An 18,305-nucleotide genomic window follows, 5' to 3' on the forward strand; every position below is an offset into this window, starting at 1 on the left:
CCAGGTTCTGTGGTTTAGAAAGTTAAATATTAAGGTTAAGACCGTACTATATGACATATTAAACTGACGTGTGTATGAATGTTTGCATCGCTGTGTCTGTATATGACCACCTGAATATGTTTGTGTTTCTTCCCTCCTCGTCTAAGTGTGTGGATATGTGGGGTTCTGTAAATGCCTGTTGGCTGTTTAAAAGAAAGCTGTTCGGGAGCTGATATGTAGAATGATCTGTCCTCCAGTTTCCTGTAATCCAGCTCACACGAGAGGCTGCCAGCCCACGAGCCAGCCCACAGAACGCAGACAGAGTCTTGGAAAGGCACTTGACATTTCACTGGCATTTCACAGGGAGGACCCTAGAGGTTCTAACTGGGCTCCTCATTAATTCCTCTTTTCTGTTTCCCCAAACACACGTTAGCTGTGGCCCACGGAGGGTTTCTCGAACCTTTAGTCAGCACTGGGACCCAACTGAGAAATATAGTCAGTTAAAGTTGGAGCAGAGCTAATGAAAACAGATTGCTACGCTACTCGTGTAACACCTCAAGAGACACCGGTCCTCTGGTGATTTTGGCTCTCCCTGAGTTTGTAGAACACTTGAATGAAACACAGTTGGGAGTGTGTGCAGGTATGCAAAAGCACGTCATGTGTGAGATTAGTGCATATGCAAACATTGCAGCTATTTATCAGCTTAATTACATTAGATTCCTTTACACGGGAAGGCAAATTTTTGGTGTAGGAGTGTATTAAAACAAACAGGCTGAATAAGAAAACATATTCTACTGCTTACTTCAGCACTTTACCTCCTGAATCTGCATCTGCACATCTCAAGTTGTGCAAATGAAACACAATCATCTGAGCCACTTATTCTCTCATATGCTGCACATTACGCTTTGTGTTTTTCTTTATAGACTGAAAATATTATTGCATAGATACAGATGAGGCATTGATTGTCTGTTATTCATGCGTTGACCATGTTTTTAGCAGTTGCAGGCTTATTTTGCCTCAGTACACAGCTGCCATCCTATGGAAAGCACAGTGCACTGCATGCTATTTGACCTTGTGCCCAGTCCCACTGATTGGCAACATACTGGGTTTACAATATATTCACACACTTACTGGGCAGTTAATAAGACTATGTACAGTGACTTTCTTTTTATCATCTCCTTGATTATTTCATATTTTTATAGACTATAAAGGTTGCAAAAAAAAGTCCTGTCTGAGGTCACGTGTTCAGGATAAAATAGGTCGGGTAAGCACATCAAGGCTGGATTTCTATAGAGATATCTATAGTCTATCCCTCATCTATCCGTTCATGCATCCATCCTCCTGGGGTATCCTGAGGAACTTCCAAATCAGATGAGATATGTAATCCCTCCAGTGAGTTCTGGGTCTCCTCCCAGTTGGACTTGCTGAGAAAACCTCCAAAAGAAAGCACCCAGGAGGCATACTGATCACTTCTCCTAACCACCTCAGCTGGCTCCTTTTAAAACGAAGGAGCAGTGATCTCCGTCGAGGCCGTCCTGAATGTCCGAGCTCCTCACTCTCTCTAAAGCTGAGCCCAGGCCATCCTACAGAGGAATCTCATTTTGGTCGCTTTTATCCACAACTTTATTCTTTTAGTTACTGCCCAGAACCCATGACCACAGGTGAGGCCTGCAATGAAGACCGACAAGTAAATCCAGAGCTTTGCCTTTCGGCTCAACTCCCCTTCAGCACTATGCTCTTGTGGAAAGCCTGCATTACTGCTGATGCTGCATCAATCCATCTGTCCATCTCATGCACCATTTTCCCATCACCTGTGAACAAGGTTTTGAGACACCTAAACTCTTTTGCTTGTGGTAGCAACTCACCCCCCAACATATAGGGAGCAATGCACCATTTTTCATCAGAGAACGATGACCTCAGATCTGGTTTTGCTGATCTCATCCCAGCTGCTTCACACTCACTCCAAACCACCCCAGTGCATGTTGAAGGTCATCGTCTGATGAAGCCAACAAAATCACATCATCCACAAAAAGCAAAGACATGAGTCTTTCCAAACCGGACACTCTTGTCACTCCCGCTGTGCTTTGAGAGCCTGTTGATGTATGTGACAAACAGGATCAGAGACAAGGGGCAACCCTAGCAGAGTCCAACACTTACTGGAAACATATTTGACCTTGTGTCGAGAATACAAACACATCTCTCACTTTGGTTGCACAAGGACCAGATGGCTCATGCCAACAGCCCTGGTACCCCATTCTCCAGAAGTACCCCCCACAAGGTTCTTCAGTGGACATGGCCTTCTCCATGTCTACAGAACATACCTGAACTGAATGGTCTAACTCTCACGACCCCCTCAACAACTCTGCAAGGGTACTATTATAGTGTAATGTTACACGTGTCAAGCATGACAAAAAGGCTACTGATTAAAATCTCTTCTCGAGGGACTCTGAGCAAGAACAGTGAATGAGGAAGGCACTTATTGTATCACTACACTCTCTGCTCCTTAGTGGCCAACAGATGAATGGTTGCTCTGGGAGGCTCCCTGGTATGACAATGTGTGATTTGTGAATGGGAGGAGATACTGCTTAAACATATTAAATGTTCTAATACAAGGAACCCTTTTAAGTTGTAACCACGTTCAACAAGTTTACTGCTTCCAACTTCTGCAATATCAGTAGTATTTGCCAATATTGTGGAGTGTTGCACAGGTACGCACACTTTCCCCTCCTTACAGCTAAACCCTTGAAGTCAAACTTCTTCTGAGGGGTGCATTGTTAATGCAGCAGTGTTTTATTATTTAAAAACTGTAATATTAATGTAAACTGTATGTATTTGTCATTAAGGCTACCATGGCTTGTACTGTGAGGAGGAGTACAATGAGTGTCTGTCTGCACCCTGCCAGAACTACGCCACCTGCAGGGATCTCATCAACGCCTATGAGTGTGTCTGTACACCACAGTTTGAGGGTATGTAAAAGATTGTTTTTACATTTATGGTTAGTTGCACAGTACTAAACATGCAACCTGAAGAATTATTGCAACTGGCCTCTGTATGTGTGTGCAGGAAGACACTGTGAAATCTACAAGGATCCATGTCTGAAGATGCGTTGCCAGAATGGAGGCCGCTGTGAGAGCGCAGGACTTAATGCCTCCTGTGCCTGCCCACCTGGGTATCTGGGTGAGCACTGACACCACGATCAACAAACTGACTGCAATATGCTGTGTATGGTTAAAATAGAGGTGAATGTCACTATATGGTAAATAATGCAGTCAAAACACTGAATTTAAAACTGCATCTACCAAAAGTGTTCCTCCACTCGGCTCACGCTGTAACCCATCAGCATCAGTTTCTTGCTGTTTCTGAATGCAACCTTACCTGTCTGCTCAGGGGAGAAGTGCGAGGTCGACATTAACGAGTGCGAGAGCAACCCCTGTCACCACGGAGGCACCTGCATTGACCAATCAAATGGCTTCACCTGTCACTGTCCACCTGGGTGGGTGGGGCCCAGCTGTGAGATCCGTAAGTCAGCCTGTCAGAAAACGTCTCCCCAGCTATTAATCTAAAACAGGACATGTGATAAGTTGTGTGTGTGTGTGGTTGTCAGACCTGCAGTGGAAACCAGCACACACTGAGGACACCCTGACCAACATGCCCCGCCACTCCCTGTACATCATCATCGGAGCTCTGTGCGTGGCCTTCGTCCTCATGCTCATCATCCTCATTGTGGGCATCTGTCGCATCAGCCGCATCGAGTACCAGGGCTCATCCCGCCATGCCTACCAGGAGTTCTACAACTGCCGCAGCATCGACAGCGAGTTCAGCAATGCTATAGCCTCCATCCGCCACGCCAGGTCAGGACACTTAAAAACACTAATTGATTAACAACAAAGTCAAGGACAGTTTTGTATTTTCTGTCACTACACAGCTTTATGTGGACATTTATGTGCTGGTACTTTTGTGGTATATACTGACGCATTTTAATGATCGGTTTGCATTCAGCTCGCAGCTGCTAAGAAATCAGTTTTCCATTTTTTAAATTTTCATAATTTTTGCTGTAAAAGATCTGTTTAGTTATTGACAGAACAATCTCAACTCAAGGTGTGCTTGGTCCATTTTACTGGTTCTTGTAGACCATGTGGTATGTGTGAAAGCTTTAGAACATGTTAGTAAAGTCACAAGTAAGCTGGAAAATTTAAGCCAGTTTACAAGTCACATGGAGTACTACTTTGTCTCTGAAAGCAGGATATCTCCTGGAATGTTTTTAATCAGCTGACAGCCTAATTTACAATCTGTGGATGTTGTAGTTGAATAATCAAAAAAAAATGACATCACATCCTTTTCCCTAAACACTTTACCTTGACGTTAAAGGTAAATCTCACGAGATCAAGGAAACACGTGAAGGAGAGTTCATACAGATAAAGGAAAAGACAACTATCGTGTCAAAAGGATCAATCTACACTAAATTACATAATGATGCAACTGTGGATGTTGTTGATCTGCCGTGGATGGTACATTGCTTTAATGTTGCTGCCACACAGAACTAGGGACGGCATCATTTTCTTTCCTCCTGTAAAGGATGGATCAATGTACCTTATACTTAAGGAGATAGATTTTTGCAGATCATTACCCTTTGTTAAGCAAAATGACTTTTTAATGGCAACCTGAATGTTGAGTTTAAAACACAGGGATATTTAAGAGGCAGGCAGACTCAAACAAAAAAACTTTACTGAGCTGCATTGTGGGAAATGAAAAATAATGCATTTTTAAAGCTGAAAGCCATCATTTTACAATTTTCCTCTATTATTGTCTGCCTTTTGTGTATCCCCACTAACATTCAACACTAAATCACTGCCATGCCTCTTTAATAGAACTTCTTGTTCACTAACTACAACCACAAGGTTTTCACAGCTATTTTAGGAAACAGCATTTGGTTTCGCAACACTGATGAACATTTGGTTTTTATACTTTCGCATTAGATTCGGGAAGAAGTCCAGGCCCGCCATGTACGACGCCACTCCCATCGCCTATGAAGACTACAGTCCTGATGACAAGCCGCTGGTTACTCTCATCAAGACAAAGGATTTGTAAAACACAGCCATCACAAGCTGTACACATGCAGCTGCACATGACCACATGTGCATGCACACACATACATAAAGTCAGTATAAATATGAAAGTATTTCCTAAGAAAAAACAAAAAAAAAGAATAACAGCAAAACAAAACTGAATGTAAAGTGGAGAAAAAATAATCCAAAAACACACACTGTAGTTTAAAAAGAACACATCTGGAATTTGATACATCTATTTTCCTGTCAAAGTCCATGATAAGGCTTTATTGTAGCATAAGAGCATACTTTGCATTACTTAAGTTATTGATGATGGGCAACACTACCAGTAACCTCTGCTGTACAATAGAGTGATGACTTTAGTCTGCACCAGACTGTCTGTCTGTAGGTGAGGCCAGCAACCCAGGAGCCCACGTTTCTAAGCTTAAACTCAGCAGACAGTGCTGACAACAGTCCTTACAGGTGTTGTAGAAATAGGTGCACTTCTCATAGTGCATACACTGTATCTTTTTCTATATTTAAAAAGAAAAAAATAAACATCTGCAGTAGGTTGCCTTACTTCGTGCATGGTTAGATTTGATGTTCTCTCTGCAATATTTTAAAACCCTTTGTATTTGGTTGTTGGTTGCTCCTTTTTCATTGCCGTTGTATTTATCTCTGTCAGGATTGTGCCAAAAATCTTTTCTTTTGGGTATTTTGTGGTTAGTAGATAAAATACATACAGGTATAAAATACTAGTCACAGAATTTTTCTTTTTTTAAAAATACATATTGTCCTGTTCTTTACATGCAAGTTTCTCAGTGGTGTATGAATAGTAAAGAAAGTGGGTTTGCTGGAGTACCGTGACCCTACCATCCTACTGTATGTATTTCAGTGATATTTAGGATAGTAGGTAGGTATATTTCTCACTGCACAGAAAAATAATTGGTTTTACTCAGTGTACCTGTTTTCCCCAGTGTACAAATTCACCTCTAGTATTGACAGCGTTGAATAGTTTCTGGATGTGAGTTTGTTTGCCCTCTTGCAGGCTTTGGGGTGGAAAAGAGGAAAAAAACAGACTGACAGAGAAGATATCTACTCCAGAATATATGTGCTTCTGTGTTCTGCCAATGGAAAAAACGTTCTGTCTGTGCAGCTGTGTTGTTCCTCTCAAGGTCAAGCAATGTTCTACCAATAGGCTCAGCTTATCCTACGATTTTTTTCCCTCATCTTAAACACAGCGGCGACATGATTACCTATTATCTATGTTGAATTATGTAAACAATAAAGATTCAAGTGAAACATATTCTGCTCACATTGTGTCTTGTGTGAACTCTGGCTCAAACTTAGGTATGTTGTGTTTTCTTCATTCCCTGTAGTGATAACACAAAGTGCTTTTTGTAAATCACCTTGAAACCAAGTTGTTTTTTTTTCTTTTCCCTCCAGCCTTGTACACCAGACTACCACCAATCCATATATCACAGCTGCAAACAAGATATTTTTGACCTCGGCCTGCGTCAGGGTCAACAACCTATCTAATCCTCCAGACACATTTGTTTTCTGCAACAATTTGTTGGATGACATGCGGCGTATTTGGGGGCAGAGTGTTATTCGACAGTTTATGATACAAGTACCAGTGTGCTAGATGGATTTCAGTACTTTTGCTGAAACAATAGTTTTTAATTAGAGAAATATGAACATGTTTTCCCAATTTTACTCAAAACATTTTTTTCGGAATAAAAGCCACATTTTATAAAACTTGTGAAAACTATGTTATCCACAAGGTGTTATACATAACATTAGCTGAATAAAAATAGTCTTGTCTGGCGTTAATTTCATTTTTTGTCCAGTTAACAAAACATAAAAATCTAATTTCAATTGAAACATGAATAAGAAATGCAACATCTGAATTTTTGAGTCTTTATTCAATGACAGTTTCAATACAATAGTAAAGGATGTGCACCAGCTGCATATATTTCACCAAATAAGTAGCAACCTTAAGTCAGCTGTGATTAGATGACAAATAGCATGCAGCAATAAATGTTGGCCTGCAAGAATTAAATAGTGTTTTTAAAAATGCGGATCCTGATTATCTGCAGCGTCTGTTTTTCTGTCCCAAGGTCATACCCACCAGACTGAAACATCAGGCGTGGGAAAGCCCTTTTATGGAGTGTTGGTAACGTGAACACCCCCGGTGACCTCAGGCTTTATCCAGATGTCCCCCCATGTAAACATGTCTAAATACAGACTGCGACCGTGGAGTCATGTCGCTCAACACACCTACACATATTATGTGTGTGTACTCGAACAAGACGTACACACACATTGCAGGAGTACCAGATGTCACTGCTGTCTCTCACCTTTGCTTATGATCTGGTTTGGAGGCCTTGGGCTTGACCTTTGGCCTCTGAATGCTCTGGAGGGTCAGACTGTTTGCTGTTTGGCTTGACTCAGTTCCCACAAGGCGTTGTCTATTACAGAGATTCTGCTGATTTTAAGGCCTCTACCTTGATGAACTCACAGCTTGGCTGGAGAGGAGTTTAATTATAAAGTTTTATCCCTTTTAGAAAAAAAAAACCGAAATTATTGCCCTGCAGTATAAAAATTTTGGCAGCACTAAAAATGATGCATTCAGCATTTTCTCCAAAATAATGGATGGTGCTTCAGTGGATTCCCAGAACCTTGCTTCAGAATAACAAGGTAATTCCAAGCCGATCTCAGTTCACAACAGTCACACGGACTGAATGTTTTTGGTACAGCTTGTTTTTTAGGAGCTTAAGCAGATCAAAATGTGTGGGCATGGGATTCTTTGTCCTTAGCTGCCTTTGTGAAACTTAGGAATTATGAGAATGAAAGCTTTAAACTAACCACGGTTTTATTGCCACTAGCCACTGAAATAATGCCATTCCATTTATGTTATGATCATTTCCTTTTAATTGCATTCCTGCACCGACTGGTTTCACTGGTCTGAATGACTAATCTTCTGAGGCCTTGAAGTCGTCTTTGTAAGGGTGTTAAATATCTTTAGGGGTGTCTTTTGAGGTTCAGATGAAAAAACATTAATAGTTTATGTTGCTTTACTACTTTTAATAAACTACTTCAAGGTGGACATTCATATAAAACACTGGCACCAATGCTTCAGTTGTGTTTTTATAAAATGTGCTTTATTTGATCATTTAGAAATGCACTTGTAGTTTATTTTCACGTTATTTAGATGCTTATCCATCCATACTGTCCATTTTTCTCAGCACTTTAGACAGCCTACATCCACAGAGAAACCACGACAAGTTCTCCAAGATGCTTAGATGCCTCGATAGGGATGATGTAAACTTGCTTCACCATGGCGAGAGCTGCAGAATTTGGAAAGAAAGTTCTGTGGGTTCATGACTGACTCATTTATATCATTTAGCATTTAACTATTTTCAATATAACACATTGATTAGTGCATGAAGGGATGTTTTTAGAGCAAATTATACAATGATATTGTTTAAATCTGTCTTGCCACTAATCCCTTCTTTTTTAGACTGTTATCCTTCATTTGAACTAGGCCTAAATGATATTTTTCTGACAGACATTGTGATATGATTTATAATGTCTTTTTTTTTTTTTTTTAAGTCTTGCTTCAGTTTGATATTCACTATGTAATAGATATAAAACCTGATGGAGTATTACCACATAAGACACTATCAAAACTGTGATTGTCACACAAGGAAGATGATATTTTTAAGCGTAATAAGCTTTATTAGGAATTTTGGTGTATAAAAATGCAGCATGTGGTGTGAGCACAGGCATGACAGAAGCAAATAAATGCAAGAGTGGCTGAGTTTAGGTTTCATTGAAGGTGAGATAAAAACACAGTAACCCATATTGGTTTCAAATCTGTCCTAAAGCTTTCACCATCTCAGACTGTCTGTGAGGCAGCTGCTTGTCTGGAATTGCTCACTTTGGAAGCAAATTTATCCAAAAATTAAACTTGGAAATTGTGAATTTGTTTCCTGGTATGGCTCACAGCTCAGTTAAATTCTGAGTGGACTGTAACAGCTAGTTGTGGGGATTGAGGAATGACACAGGTAGATATCTTTATATCTTAAGAGCTTTTATTTCACACCTTCAAGTTTAACAATAACAACCACAAAACAACAATAAAATAAATCTTTAAAAGATTCTCATCAACAGCCACAGTGTTGAAAGCTGGATTTCCCACAGCACCTGAACGCAGCGGCAGACTGAGCAGAGACAGCGGGGCAGCTCCACCTGCTGGCGGCGGCGAGAGCTGCAGCCAGGCGGAGCAACACATCCTTCATTACCGAGCCGTCCAGAGTGAAGGAGGACAGAGAGGCGAGCTGTGAAGGCGAACAGATGTGAACCGGACTACGAAAAGAGAAGAAGCTGCTGCTGCTGTGGTTAAAGACGGAGACCCCGTGATTCTGCTAATATGTGGCAACCCGCGTCGGAGCGACTGCAGGTAGGACACGGTGCTGTGTGTGTGTGTGTGTGAGAGAGCCGGTTACCGTCGACAGGGCAGCGGCGGTAAATAAACGGTCGAGCCGCGTTAAGAGCCTCTGAAACCCGCCGTGGCTCCAGCCTGGACCGACTTGCTTCGCGTTTGCGTGCAGCTGCAGATGTTTTAGGTGGGCACTAGTTCACCTAGTCCGCTTTAGAAAAAAAAGAAGAGAAATTAGCATTTAAACGCTAATTTTCTGCTCGCTTCACTCGGTGCTGTGTTCAAACGCACCTTTTCACGTTATGCAAGCTGGAGGCACCACGGTGCAACAATTTGTGCCTCCGCTGCATTCCGGTGCTAATCCACCGCTGGAGATTTTTTTTTCTCCCCCGTCAGAGACTTGCATATGTTTTAAAATGTCTACTTATGAGCACAGGCCTGTTTCATCCAGCCACTGAGAGCAGGCCTCCTCCTCCTGCTGCCTGTTTTTTCTTTCGTGTTGGATGCTTTAACCTCAGTTTTTCTTCTTCGTTTATGTGTCAAATGGCTAAAAAGCATCCCGCGACCTGTCAAAATAAACACATAAAACCCCCCGTTAATGACACGTAGTGTGATATCCAGGGGTAAGCCGTGCACCGACCCTGGCTTCACGTCTCCTGAAGACGTAATGCTCTCCAGATGTCGGCCTGCCTGACTGGCTGCCAAGTGAACTTGCACAATCCCCCTCCTCTGCCCGGGCGATGGAATCACGAATTATTAAAAAAAAAAAAAAAACTCGAGAGTTCCGCTGTTTGTCCTCCAGTCAGATGTTGGAGTTAAATTATCACCTTGAACACACACACATAGACGAACCCACGATTTGAACATCCAGGCTGAATGACCGCTCACAGTCACCATGATAACTTAATGTGTTGCCTAGCAACCGCCCTCCATAACGGAGCGGATGATAATAATTTTCTATCAGTGATGAACAGTTGTTGATTTGGGTTTATTGAACGCTGAGACGTGTGGTTTCTGTTTGATAAAATCACAGTGATATGCTCAACAAGTGTGATAAAGACAGATTCAGAATTGGGGGGTGGGGGGCTGAAGTCTATCCCAGCGGACTCAGGGTGAAGGCAGGGGACACCCTGGACAGGTCACCAGTCTATCACAGGGCTACACTTAGAGACAGACAACCAAGCACACTCACAGTCACACCTACGGACAATTTAGAATTAAAAAAATAAAAAATAGAGTTTTATATACACACACAAATGTAGGACAAGTAAGATAATAAGAATAAAAAACAGAATGAAAGAAAAGAAAAGAGAAAATACACAATCAAACTAAACGAGTGCAGATAAACAATGTACGATCCCATATTTTCTGTGGCTCCAGTAAATTTTCATGTGAGCAAGTGAATCATTCCTCACTTTACCAACTGTACTCAAAGAAAACTGTCTTTAAATAGAAATTAAGTCACGTCAACTTAGAACTTTTTAAAAATGTATTTATTTATTTATTTATTAATCTTTTGTGTTGCTTTACCTGCTTGCTTGTATTTTTGCTTAGTCTACTTTTGTATTAGTTGATTTTATTGTTCTTATCCTGTAAAGCATCTTTGAGTTTGAAAAGCGCTATACAAATAAAATGTGTTATTATTGTCATTATTATTATGATGTTATTTTTCCCCATCACAGCAGCTTATACATTTATACATTTATGTTCATGTTTGGTTTTAGTCTCTCTGCCTTTGTAGCCATGTGCCAACGAGTAATCTTCAGTCTTCAACCTACCACTTCCACACCTGTGAAGCTCTAAACAGACTTTAAGTGTGGTGATGTTGTTGTTTTTGTTCACTGTGGGCTCATTGTTTTGCAATATATAGTCCTGCGGCTCTATAGGAACAGGAAAACCATAGCTAAAAGTGCAGAAAGCTAAAAAATGTCAGTCTGACACAATTATAAGGTCGTAAATCGCTCAAAAAAGACAAAAACAAAAGTTGGAGTTGTTTATTTGTTATACAAAAGTACCCCAAAAAATGGAATCAAGATGTATAACTTTTTTCCAAGTGCCCACATGTGGTACCAATACTGGAAAAAATGGGACTCCACATGCTATATATATTTAACTGTTTAGATTTTTACAACCTCTACAAAGTAGCATTTTTCCAACAACTTTCCACATAAATGATAGAAACATGTATTTCACCATGCGGAATTTATCTTCCAACAACTTGCTCCACTGTTTTCCGTTTTAGAGTAATGCTACATTTATTTTTATTGATCCAGTATGTTTTGTTTTGCTTTCAGCGTCTCTTGTCGTCTCCTCTCTTCTTTGTATAAACACAGTTTGCACGTCACCTGAAAGCTTTCTGAATTTTTGTCACGTTCGTCACAGCTGAGTCAGTAGGCTGTGGCTTCTCAGTTGTGCTGATGAGTGCAGAAATTTAGTATTTTCCAGGATCTGGTGCAAACGCTTCAGTTTGGCAAATTTTTAATGAGACGTAAAGTGTTTTCCATGAAATACCACAATTTTAAGCTCAGATTTGGTTTCTGATGGAACCTTAAGTTACACATGATACATTCAAGGACTGCTGGAAAGTTAAAAATTGCAACATGGCAGGTTTTGGGGTCCAGAGGGTTCATGACATTATTATTTAATGTGTAGTCCTACAACCCTACTTACAAATTCCCTAAAACTTTTCAACACTGGCTTCACATATTTCAACTAAAACCATTTTTGGCCTTGTTGCAGCTAAAAAACTTTTGGATTTCGATTATAGAAGCTCTGTACACACCGTAAAAGCAGGGGTATTCGTTAAAAGGGGACTCCACTGATTTTACACATGAAGTCCAGTTCTCAGCCTAGTGTTGGAGTCACAACCACCAAAAATTAGACTCACAGCACATGACATACCTATGATAAAATGTGGAAACCATTGCATTGAACCCCCAAAACTAGCACCCTGAAACATATGGTGTATACATAGGTAGCTAATATGTCTTCCTAATATTCACTAAATCTCTTTGAGTGAAGAGATTTTTCCATCCACTCACAATAGTGATGTTGAAAACAAAGTCAAGCTATGCACAGGCAACTAACTGATATCCCCCAAGATGGCCTTGATCAATCTAGGAAATACAATCTCGAGTCCTTTGTGTCTTAGACCAAGATGAGACAGAGTAAACATGTAGTTGATTCTCAGACTTTCTAAAAGTGGTCTTGAGACCAAGACTGATCTTGAACACTTTCTTAGCCTATTTGAACTTTGATGGTCTCTAAATTGAGATTCCTAAAGACTGAAAAATAACCCTGATGATATTGTCAGGTTTCCTTCACACACATTCTGAGCAGAAGTTACAAAACTGGGGACATGTAGTTTGAAAGATGGAGGCATTTATGCCACAATCATGTCAGTCAGGAGTAATTTTAAAACACAATCGTGTTCACATCAACATCTAAGCTGTAATTATGACCGAGAACCTGAAAACTCAGACATATCCAACCTGGAGCTCTCTGTTATGGAAGAGCCTGAAAGTCAAGCAAACATGTACGCCTCATGTCATGCTTTTGAATTGCATTGTGAGAAATCCACCATCCAGGTTTATGGTGTACGGTGCTGAATTACTGGAGGGGAAAATGTAGGTTTGTGTGTTTAAAGAAATCATACTTTTTATAACCGGCACTTGGCTCACGCCAGCTTACCTCCTGGAGACCATCTGTGGCCAATGCTGATAAACAGTTTGGCATGTTACTGCTGTCCATTTCAGAACTATGAAATACTCAATGGCAGAAGTAAACTTGATGGATGACTTTGCAGGAGAATTTGGATCAGCAAAGTGTACTCAGGTTGTTCTGTTCCTGTGAACTCTATACTTGGACTGTCGGGTTCTTTTGGATTACAGTATAAGAAGGAATGACCCTTGCAGTGAAATTATAGAATGATCGCAATACCTGGCCATTGCCTAGTATAGAATAGAATAGAATAGAATAGAATAGAATGCTTTTTTATCGATCCTCCATTGGGGGAAATTTACACGCCACAGCAGCATCCAAAAATATAGAAAGTGCAAGAATACAATAATTAAGTAATTTGCATCCCAGTGTCCGCACACAGCAGGTCCAAGTCAGTCCACATACTGGCTGAATGTGGGGAGAGTGGTAGAGAGCGATGTATGATTAAAGTCTCCTGAAATGATGATCAGAGATTGAGGATGTGATGTTTGCAGCTGGGACACTGAACTATGGATGAGTTCACAGGCTGCAGCAGCATCAGCCGAAGGGGGAATGTAAACTGTAATGGGCAGGTAAAACGGCCCCAACCAACCGCCAGTAGTTCAACATCCTTCATGCAGCGCCGCTCTTCAATGCTAACGTGCTAGCATTACCCCATCTCTCATTCACATAGATGGCGAGTCCCCAGCCTTTCTTCTTACCACTCTCCCTCAAGCTCCGGTCTGCTCTGACCAGGTGAAAGTTACGAGCGAGTCCGGAGTGAGTTCGTTCAGCCACGACTCCATGAACAACATGAGGCTGCACTCCCGATACACCCACTGCAGCCGGGTCAGCGCTGTTAGCTCTTCGCTCTTCCATCCGTTAGGGAGAGACCTCACGTATCCATGATGATGGACAGACGGACAGCTTGTAGCGTCTCCTCTTCTCTCGATGCTTCACTCCTGCCCTGCATCCCCTCTTCCTCCTGTGGAGCTCATCGGGGATGTCCGGTCTCTCCCACGACGGTGGCTTGGCCTGGCTCAGCGCCAACAGCTGTTCACGAGTGTAAAAACAATGGAGCCATGGCTCAACGACTCGCCAGACGCGGACCCCAAAAACTAGCAAAAAAGCGAAGAAGAGACCAACAAAAACACCACCTGCATCTCCACTGTTCCCGCACAAAAGTGGTACAGCTGAGTGAAATTAAAATATTTAGAAGATCGAAGAAAAATCAAAGTAAATAGCTAAAAACACAGAAAGTAGGAAGGAGCTGCTGCAACTGGCTGCCACTCTCACGGCGCCATAGCTGTTTGTAACCATAGCAACCCCATCCTTTAGACTAGTAACCTTCACCTCTTTTGAGTAGGGAAAGGTGAGATTTATAGAGCTAAATCTCTCAATTAGCTAATATAGAATTCACCACTCCTTAATATCACGTTTTATTGTTTTAATTCACTATGACATCCGTCCATATTATTCTCACTTGTGCTGTCCTCTGTTGCCATAGCAACACCTGATGTCTTGCTGCATTTTTGTCTCACGCTGAAGCAGGAAGAGGAGGGGAAAGAGAGATAGATGGAGGTGTGGGGGTGAGGAGATACAGGTCATGGGGAGAGTTACGCAGTGGCAAACTGCTGTGTTTGGCAGCGACAGTATGTGCTGGTGCTGCATCACATCTAACTGTTTTTTCCCTCCTTCAGTCAGACCATTTCCTCATCCCTCCTACCTCCTACTGACCACATCCCTCAGTCAGTTTTGGGGGCCCCTTCTCTCCAGACAGAGGCCACGTTAGTTCAGCGACGGATTGCACAATGTGCAGTGGTCTGGGAATGGCTCCACACATGCATGTCCTCGTATGCACGTTGACAGGCAGCTTGAGCATGGTACACACACAACAACATGCTTCCTTTTTGAATATCCCTCGATCTACCAGACATGCTCTTTTCCTCTGTCAGCACTTCTGTCTTTAGCCATGGTTTCAACTCTTGACACTTTAATGTGTGCGACTTCGACAAACGGGGCTGAGCAGATGAAAAGATGTGGACCTGACAGTGCAGAAATAGCTGGCTGAGGTCAAACATGGTCATTGCCAGCCTCTGTCGGTTTGTGCATCTCTACTCGTTGCTGTGGCCATCTCCGTCTGTCTTCATTTGTTTGTACGTCTGTCTGTCTCTTTGTCTGTCTGAGGTTGCTTTGTAGCCACAGCTATTGTTGGTGAGAGTGTGGTCTTGGTGGCGAAAGGAATTTGCAAGCACACTGGCACAAAATTCCCATGGTTTCCTCAACTTAACAGAGAACGACAGAGTGTGAGCCTTCTTATTGGCCGAAACAGCTCTGTCTCAGTGTAAATTTTTTTTGTTCCGCATTCTGGTCTGGTAGGTGGCGGTTTTGCCAATTCTCCAGCGAGTTCTTCATACAGTTTCTGAGTAAAGCCTTCAAACTTCTGCTGAAACTCTGCCGATATGAACAGTGACAGTTGAGTTTCTTTTGGATGACAAGACAAGTCTTCTCATTTTGTTTGTTATTTTCTTTTTCATGACTTTCATGCACACCTACTCATGCCGCTGATGTCATCATGATCCCATTCGTTTCCAATTGGCATCTAGTTCTCGCTGTGAACCAATAATTTAGTTACCAAACCAACCCAGTTCTCAAAATGCTTTTTTTTCCCGCAAACTAGATCGGAAGTGGTTCAGTTCCTAATTTTCACTGTTAAACTCGTGCAATAAAATCAATTAAAATTAATTAGCAACTACTTGGATAGTGATTTAATTTTTTGAATAATTATTTTCTAAGAAAATTTGCTTCTCAAATGTCAGAATCGTCACAGAAAATTCAACTTCTGTGTGGTGAAAGAAGTCATTGTGAGATGTGTTTTTAGGCTAGGAAGAATACTTTTCACTATGTTGTGACAATTTATAATTTATCAAAAAGTAATCAGCATGTTGGTTGATAGTTCTTGCCAGTTGCACCTTTACATAGTTTTTTTTTTTTTTAATTTAAAAACAACCCGAGTGTCTGAGACAACTGAGATCAGGAGTAGCGTGAATGGACCAAAGGTGTAATTTAAAGTTCTTCAATGCCTGCTTAACTTGTCAAAAACCAGTTAGTGCTGTCTGATGGTTTAATGACTGAACAGATGACAGACTCTGGATACTCCACACAGTTTTCTGTCTAGCAGTAGGTGAATAATGTGATGTGCACATGTTCGTGACAGCTGCCGATGTTTTTCCTCATCAGCACCTACTATTCGTGGTTCTGTGTTGACTATTTCAGATGTTACAGTGGGTTAATTGTTTACGTCAAAGAGCTGTTGATGTTTTTACTGCCAGTAAGAGATTGCCACCCTCGGGCTCTGAGGTTAGACTACTATAATACCCACTTCCTCCTACAGAAGTAACCCACCAATCACAACGTCCCATCATTGACCTTCTTCCTCCTACGTTCCCCTTGTACTCCAATTGTAATTGAGAAAAACATTTTCTCCTGTGCAGGGACCTCCCATGGCCCACTCTGGTTTGAGCTCGTTCAGACATATTTCCTCTCATAAACTGTCCCAGGATCAGAGGGGGAGACTGTAAACACAGAGGGGACAGCTTAGAAAGTTACACTGCCCGGTCTTTAGTATGCAGGGAACTGGAGGGGCACATCCTACTTTTGGTTTTAGGAAGTAACTGCCACCACATGCTTCCTCCTACCCTACCTGAGGAGCACAGTTTAATTCCTTCAGTGAGTTTACAGGAGGACGGATGTGTTTGTGTGTATAAACGGTGTTTGAGGCACAAACAAGGGTAGGATAAAACTGGTTGCCAGTCAAGAGTTACGCAAGGTTTTAAGCCTCAGAGTAAAGCCATTGTTTGGAAAGACGAGGTTTGTTGGTTAAACTGACCCCGTTCTGAGGAGAAAATTCATGAACAATTCATTTGATGTGTAACTTTAGCTCATGTCCTGTTTACTTGCTGGAAGAGGCACAAATGAAGAAAAAAAATAGCTTAATCCTCAGTCATTGACAAATATTTCTGGATCGGATGTGGTGCTTTGGTTTAATGTTTGTCAGATATTTTTCTTCTGCTGTAGAGGTTTTGGCCACCAGTAGAACAATTGTGCAATGTTTTCAAGTTTGTGTGTGTGTGTGTCTTTGGTTGGTATCTTAGGAAAACACTTCAGCCCATTGATGACAGGATACACACTCCTGCCAGTGGTTTCTTACTATTCAACAGGTGTTGGTAATGTGACAAGAAATGTGGTAATGCACCACCAAAAAGTAGAGTAGAAGAAGACTAGCAGGCAGTCATAGGTGTAAACAGGTTCCATAATAAATGTTTTGTGCCAAGCATGCTCATAATTAATTTTATGAGGAATATGAATTGTAAACAACACTTGTACACAAGTTTTGTCACACAGGATTAAAAATGTGCTGTTGAAGATGTGATGTCGTGACATGTCTGTGTAGATTCTCAGTCCTCCAAGTCGTGTTAGTCCTAAACGCCTCAGTAAAAGGCAAGTAGACTTTTTAGATGACAGCAATGTAGGGGGTCTATGGCACTGCTTATGAGACATTCCTCAGGCAGTTTCACCACCATTCAAACCGTAAGTCATGTGACTCTCTAGTCATAAATGAGCTGTAAGCCTTGTAAGGTGGTGCTGAAAATAAATACCTGGAACTCTCCACCAGTCAGTTAGAACTGAGAAAGGCCTTTTGGATGAGAGGTGAAATATCTTCAAGAACCAAAGAAGTCCAGTCTTTCTACTAAAGGCCTTCGATCTACCTATCACCATTTCTTATTTGTTCCAAACAGTTTGGTGGGGCTTTTCTATCATCCAAATATCACAGTGCTGGATCTGCTCATCATTGTCCTGTTCATGGACATTAAAATGGTTCTAATCTTGGACCATGTCTGACTTGACACCTGAATGTGGGCCTGCTGATTTTCCTCTTAAAATGAACAGATGATCTCCTGACCAGGTGATCTGACAACAAACAGTGATGTCCTCCTGTCTCGTTCCTTGCCAGTACCCCACAAATGTTCAACAGCTGGTACACAGCTCTCTGCATGTGTGTCTGGGTTGGTGTATGCCGATGCATCCGACACAGACTAATGTTGTTGACAAACTGTTTTGGTCTTGAGGTCTGTGTT

General features: G+C 41.6%; 2 protein-coding genes across 2 annotated transcripts in view; both read left to right on the forward strand.

Moving 5' to 3' along the window:
- dner (delta/notch-like EGF repeat containing) overlaps nucleotides 1-5,081 on the forward strand; it is a 71,884-nt gene extending 66,803 nt beyond the window's left edge. Inside the window, exons 9-13 of the mRNA XM_008282626.1 lie at nucleotides 2,823-2,945; nucleotides 3,043-3,156; nucleotides 3,367-3,498; nucleotides 3,584-3,830; nucleotides 4,956-5,081. Of these exons, the coding sequence (XP_008280848.1) occupies nucleotides 2,823-2,945; nucleotides 3,043-3,156; nucleotides 3,367-3,498; nucleotides 3,584-3,830; nucleotides 4,956-5,067 (728 nt within the window). The 3' untranslated portion in view covers nucleotides 5,068-5,081. The remainder of the gene's footprint in view (nucleotides 1-2,822; nucleotides 2,946-3,042; nucleotides 3,157-3,366; nucleotides 3,499-3,583; nucleotides 3,831-4,955) is intronic.
- Nucleotides 5,082-5,651: 570 nt separating this feature from the next.
- Nucleotides 5,652-18,305, forward strand: part of pid1 (phosphotyrosine interaction domain containing 1) — a 40,611-nt gene continuing 27,957 nt past the window's right edge. The window contains exons 1-2 of the mRNA XM_008282627.1: nucleotides 5,652-5,662; nucleotides 9,359-9,489. Of these exons, the coding sequence (XP_008280849.1) occupies nucleotides 9,460-9,489 (30 nt within the window). The 5' untranslated portion in view covers nucleotides 5,652-5,662; nucleotides 9,359-9,459. The remainder of the gene's footprint in view (nucleotides 5,663-9,358; nucleotides 9,490-18,305) is intronic.

Source organism: Stegastes partitus, unplaced genomic scaffold, assembly GCF_000690725.1.
Source record: "Stegastes partitus isolate 25-593 unplaced genomic scaffold, Stegastes_partitus-1.0.2 Scaffold279, whole genome shotgun sequence".
Taxonomy (NCBI): Eukaryota; Metazoa; Chordata; class Actinopteri; family Pomacentridae; genus Stegastes; species Stegastes partitus.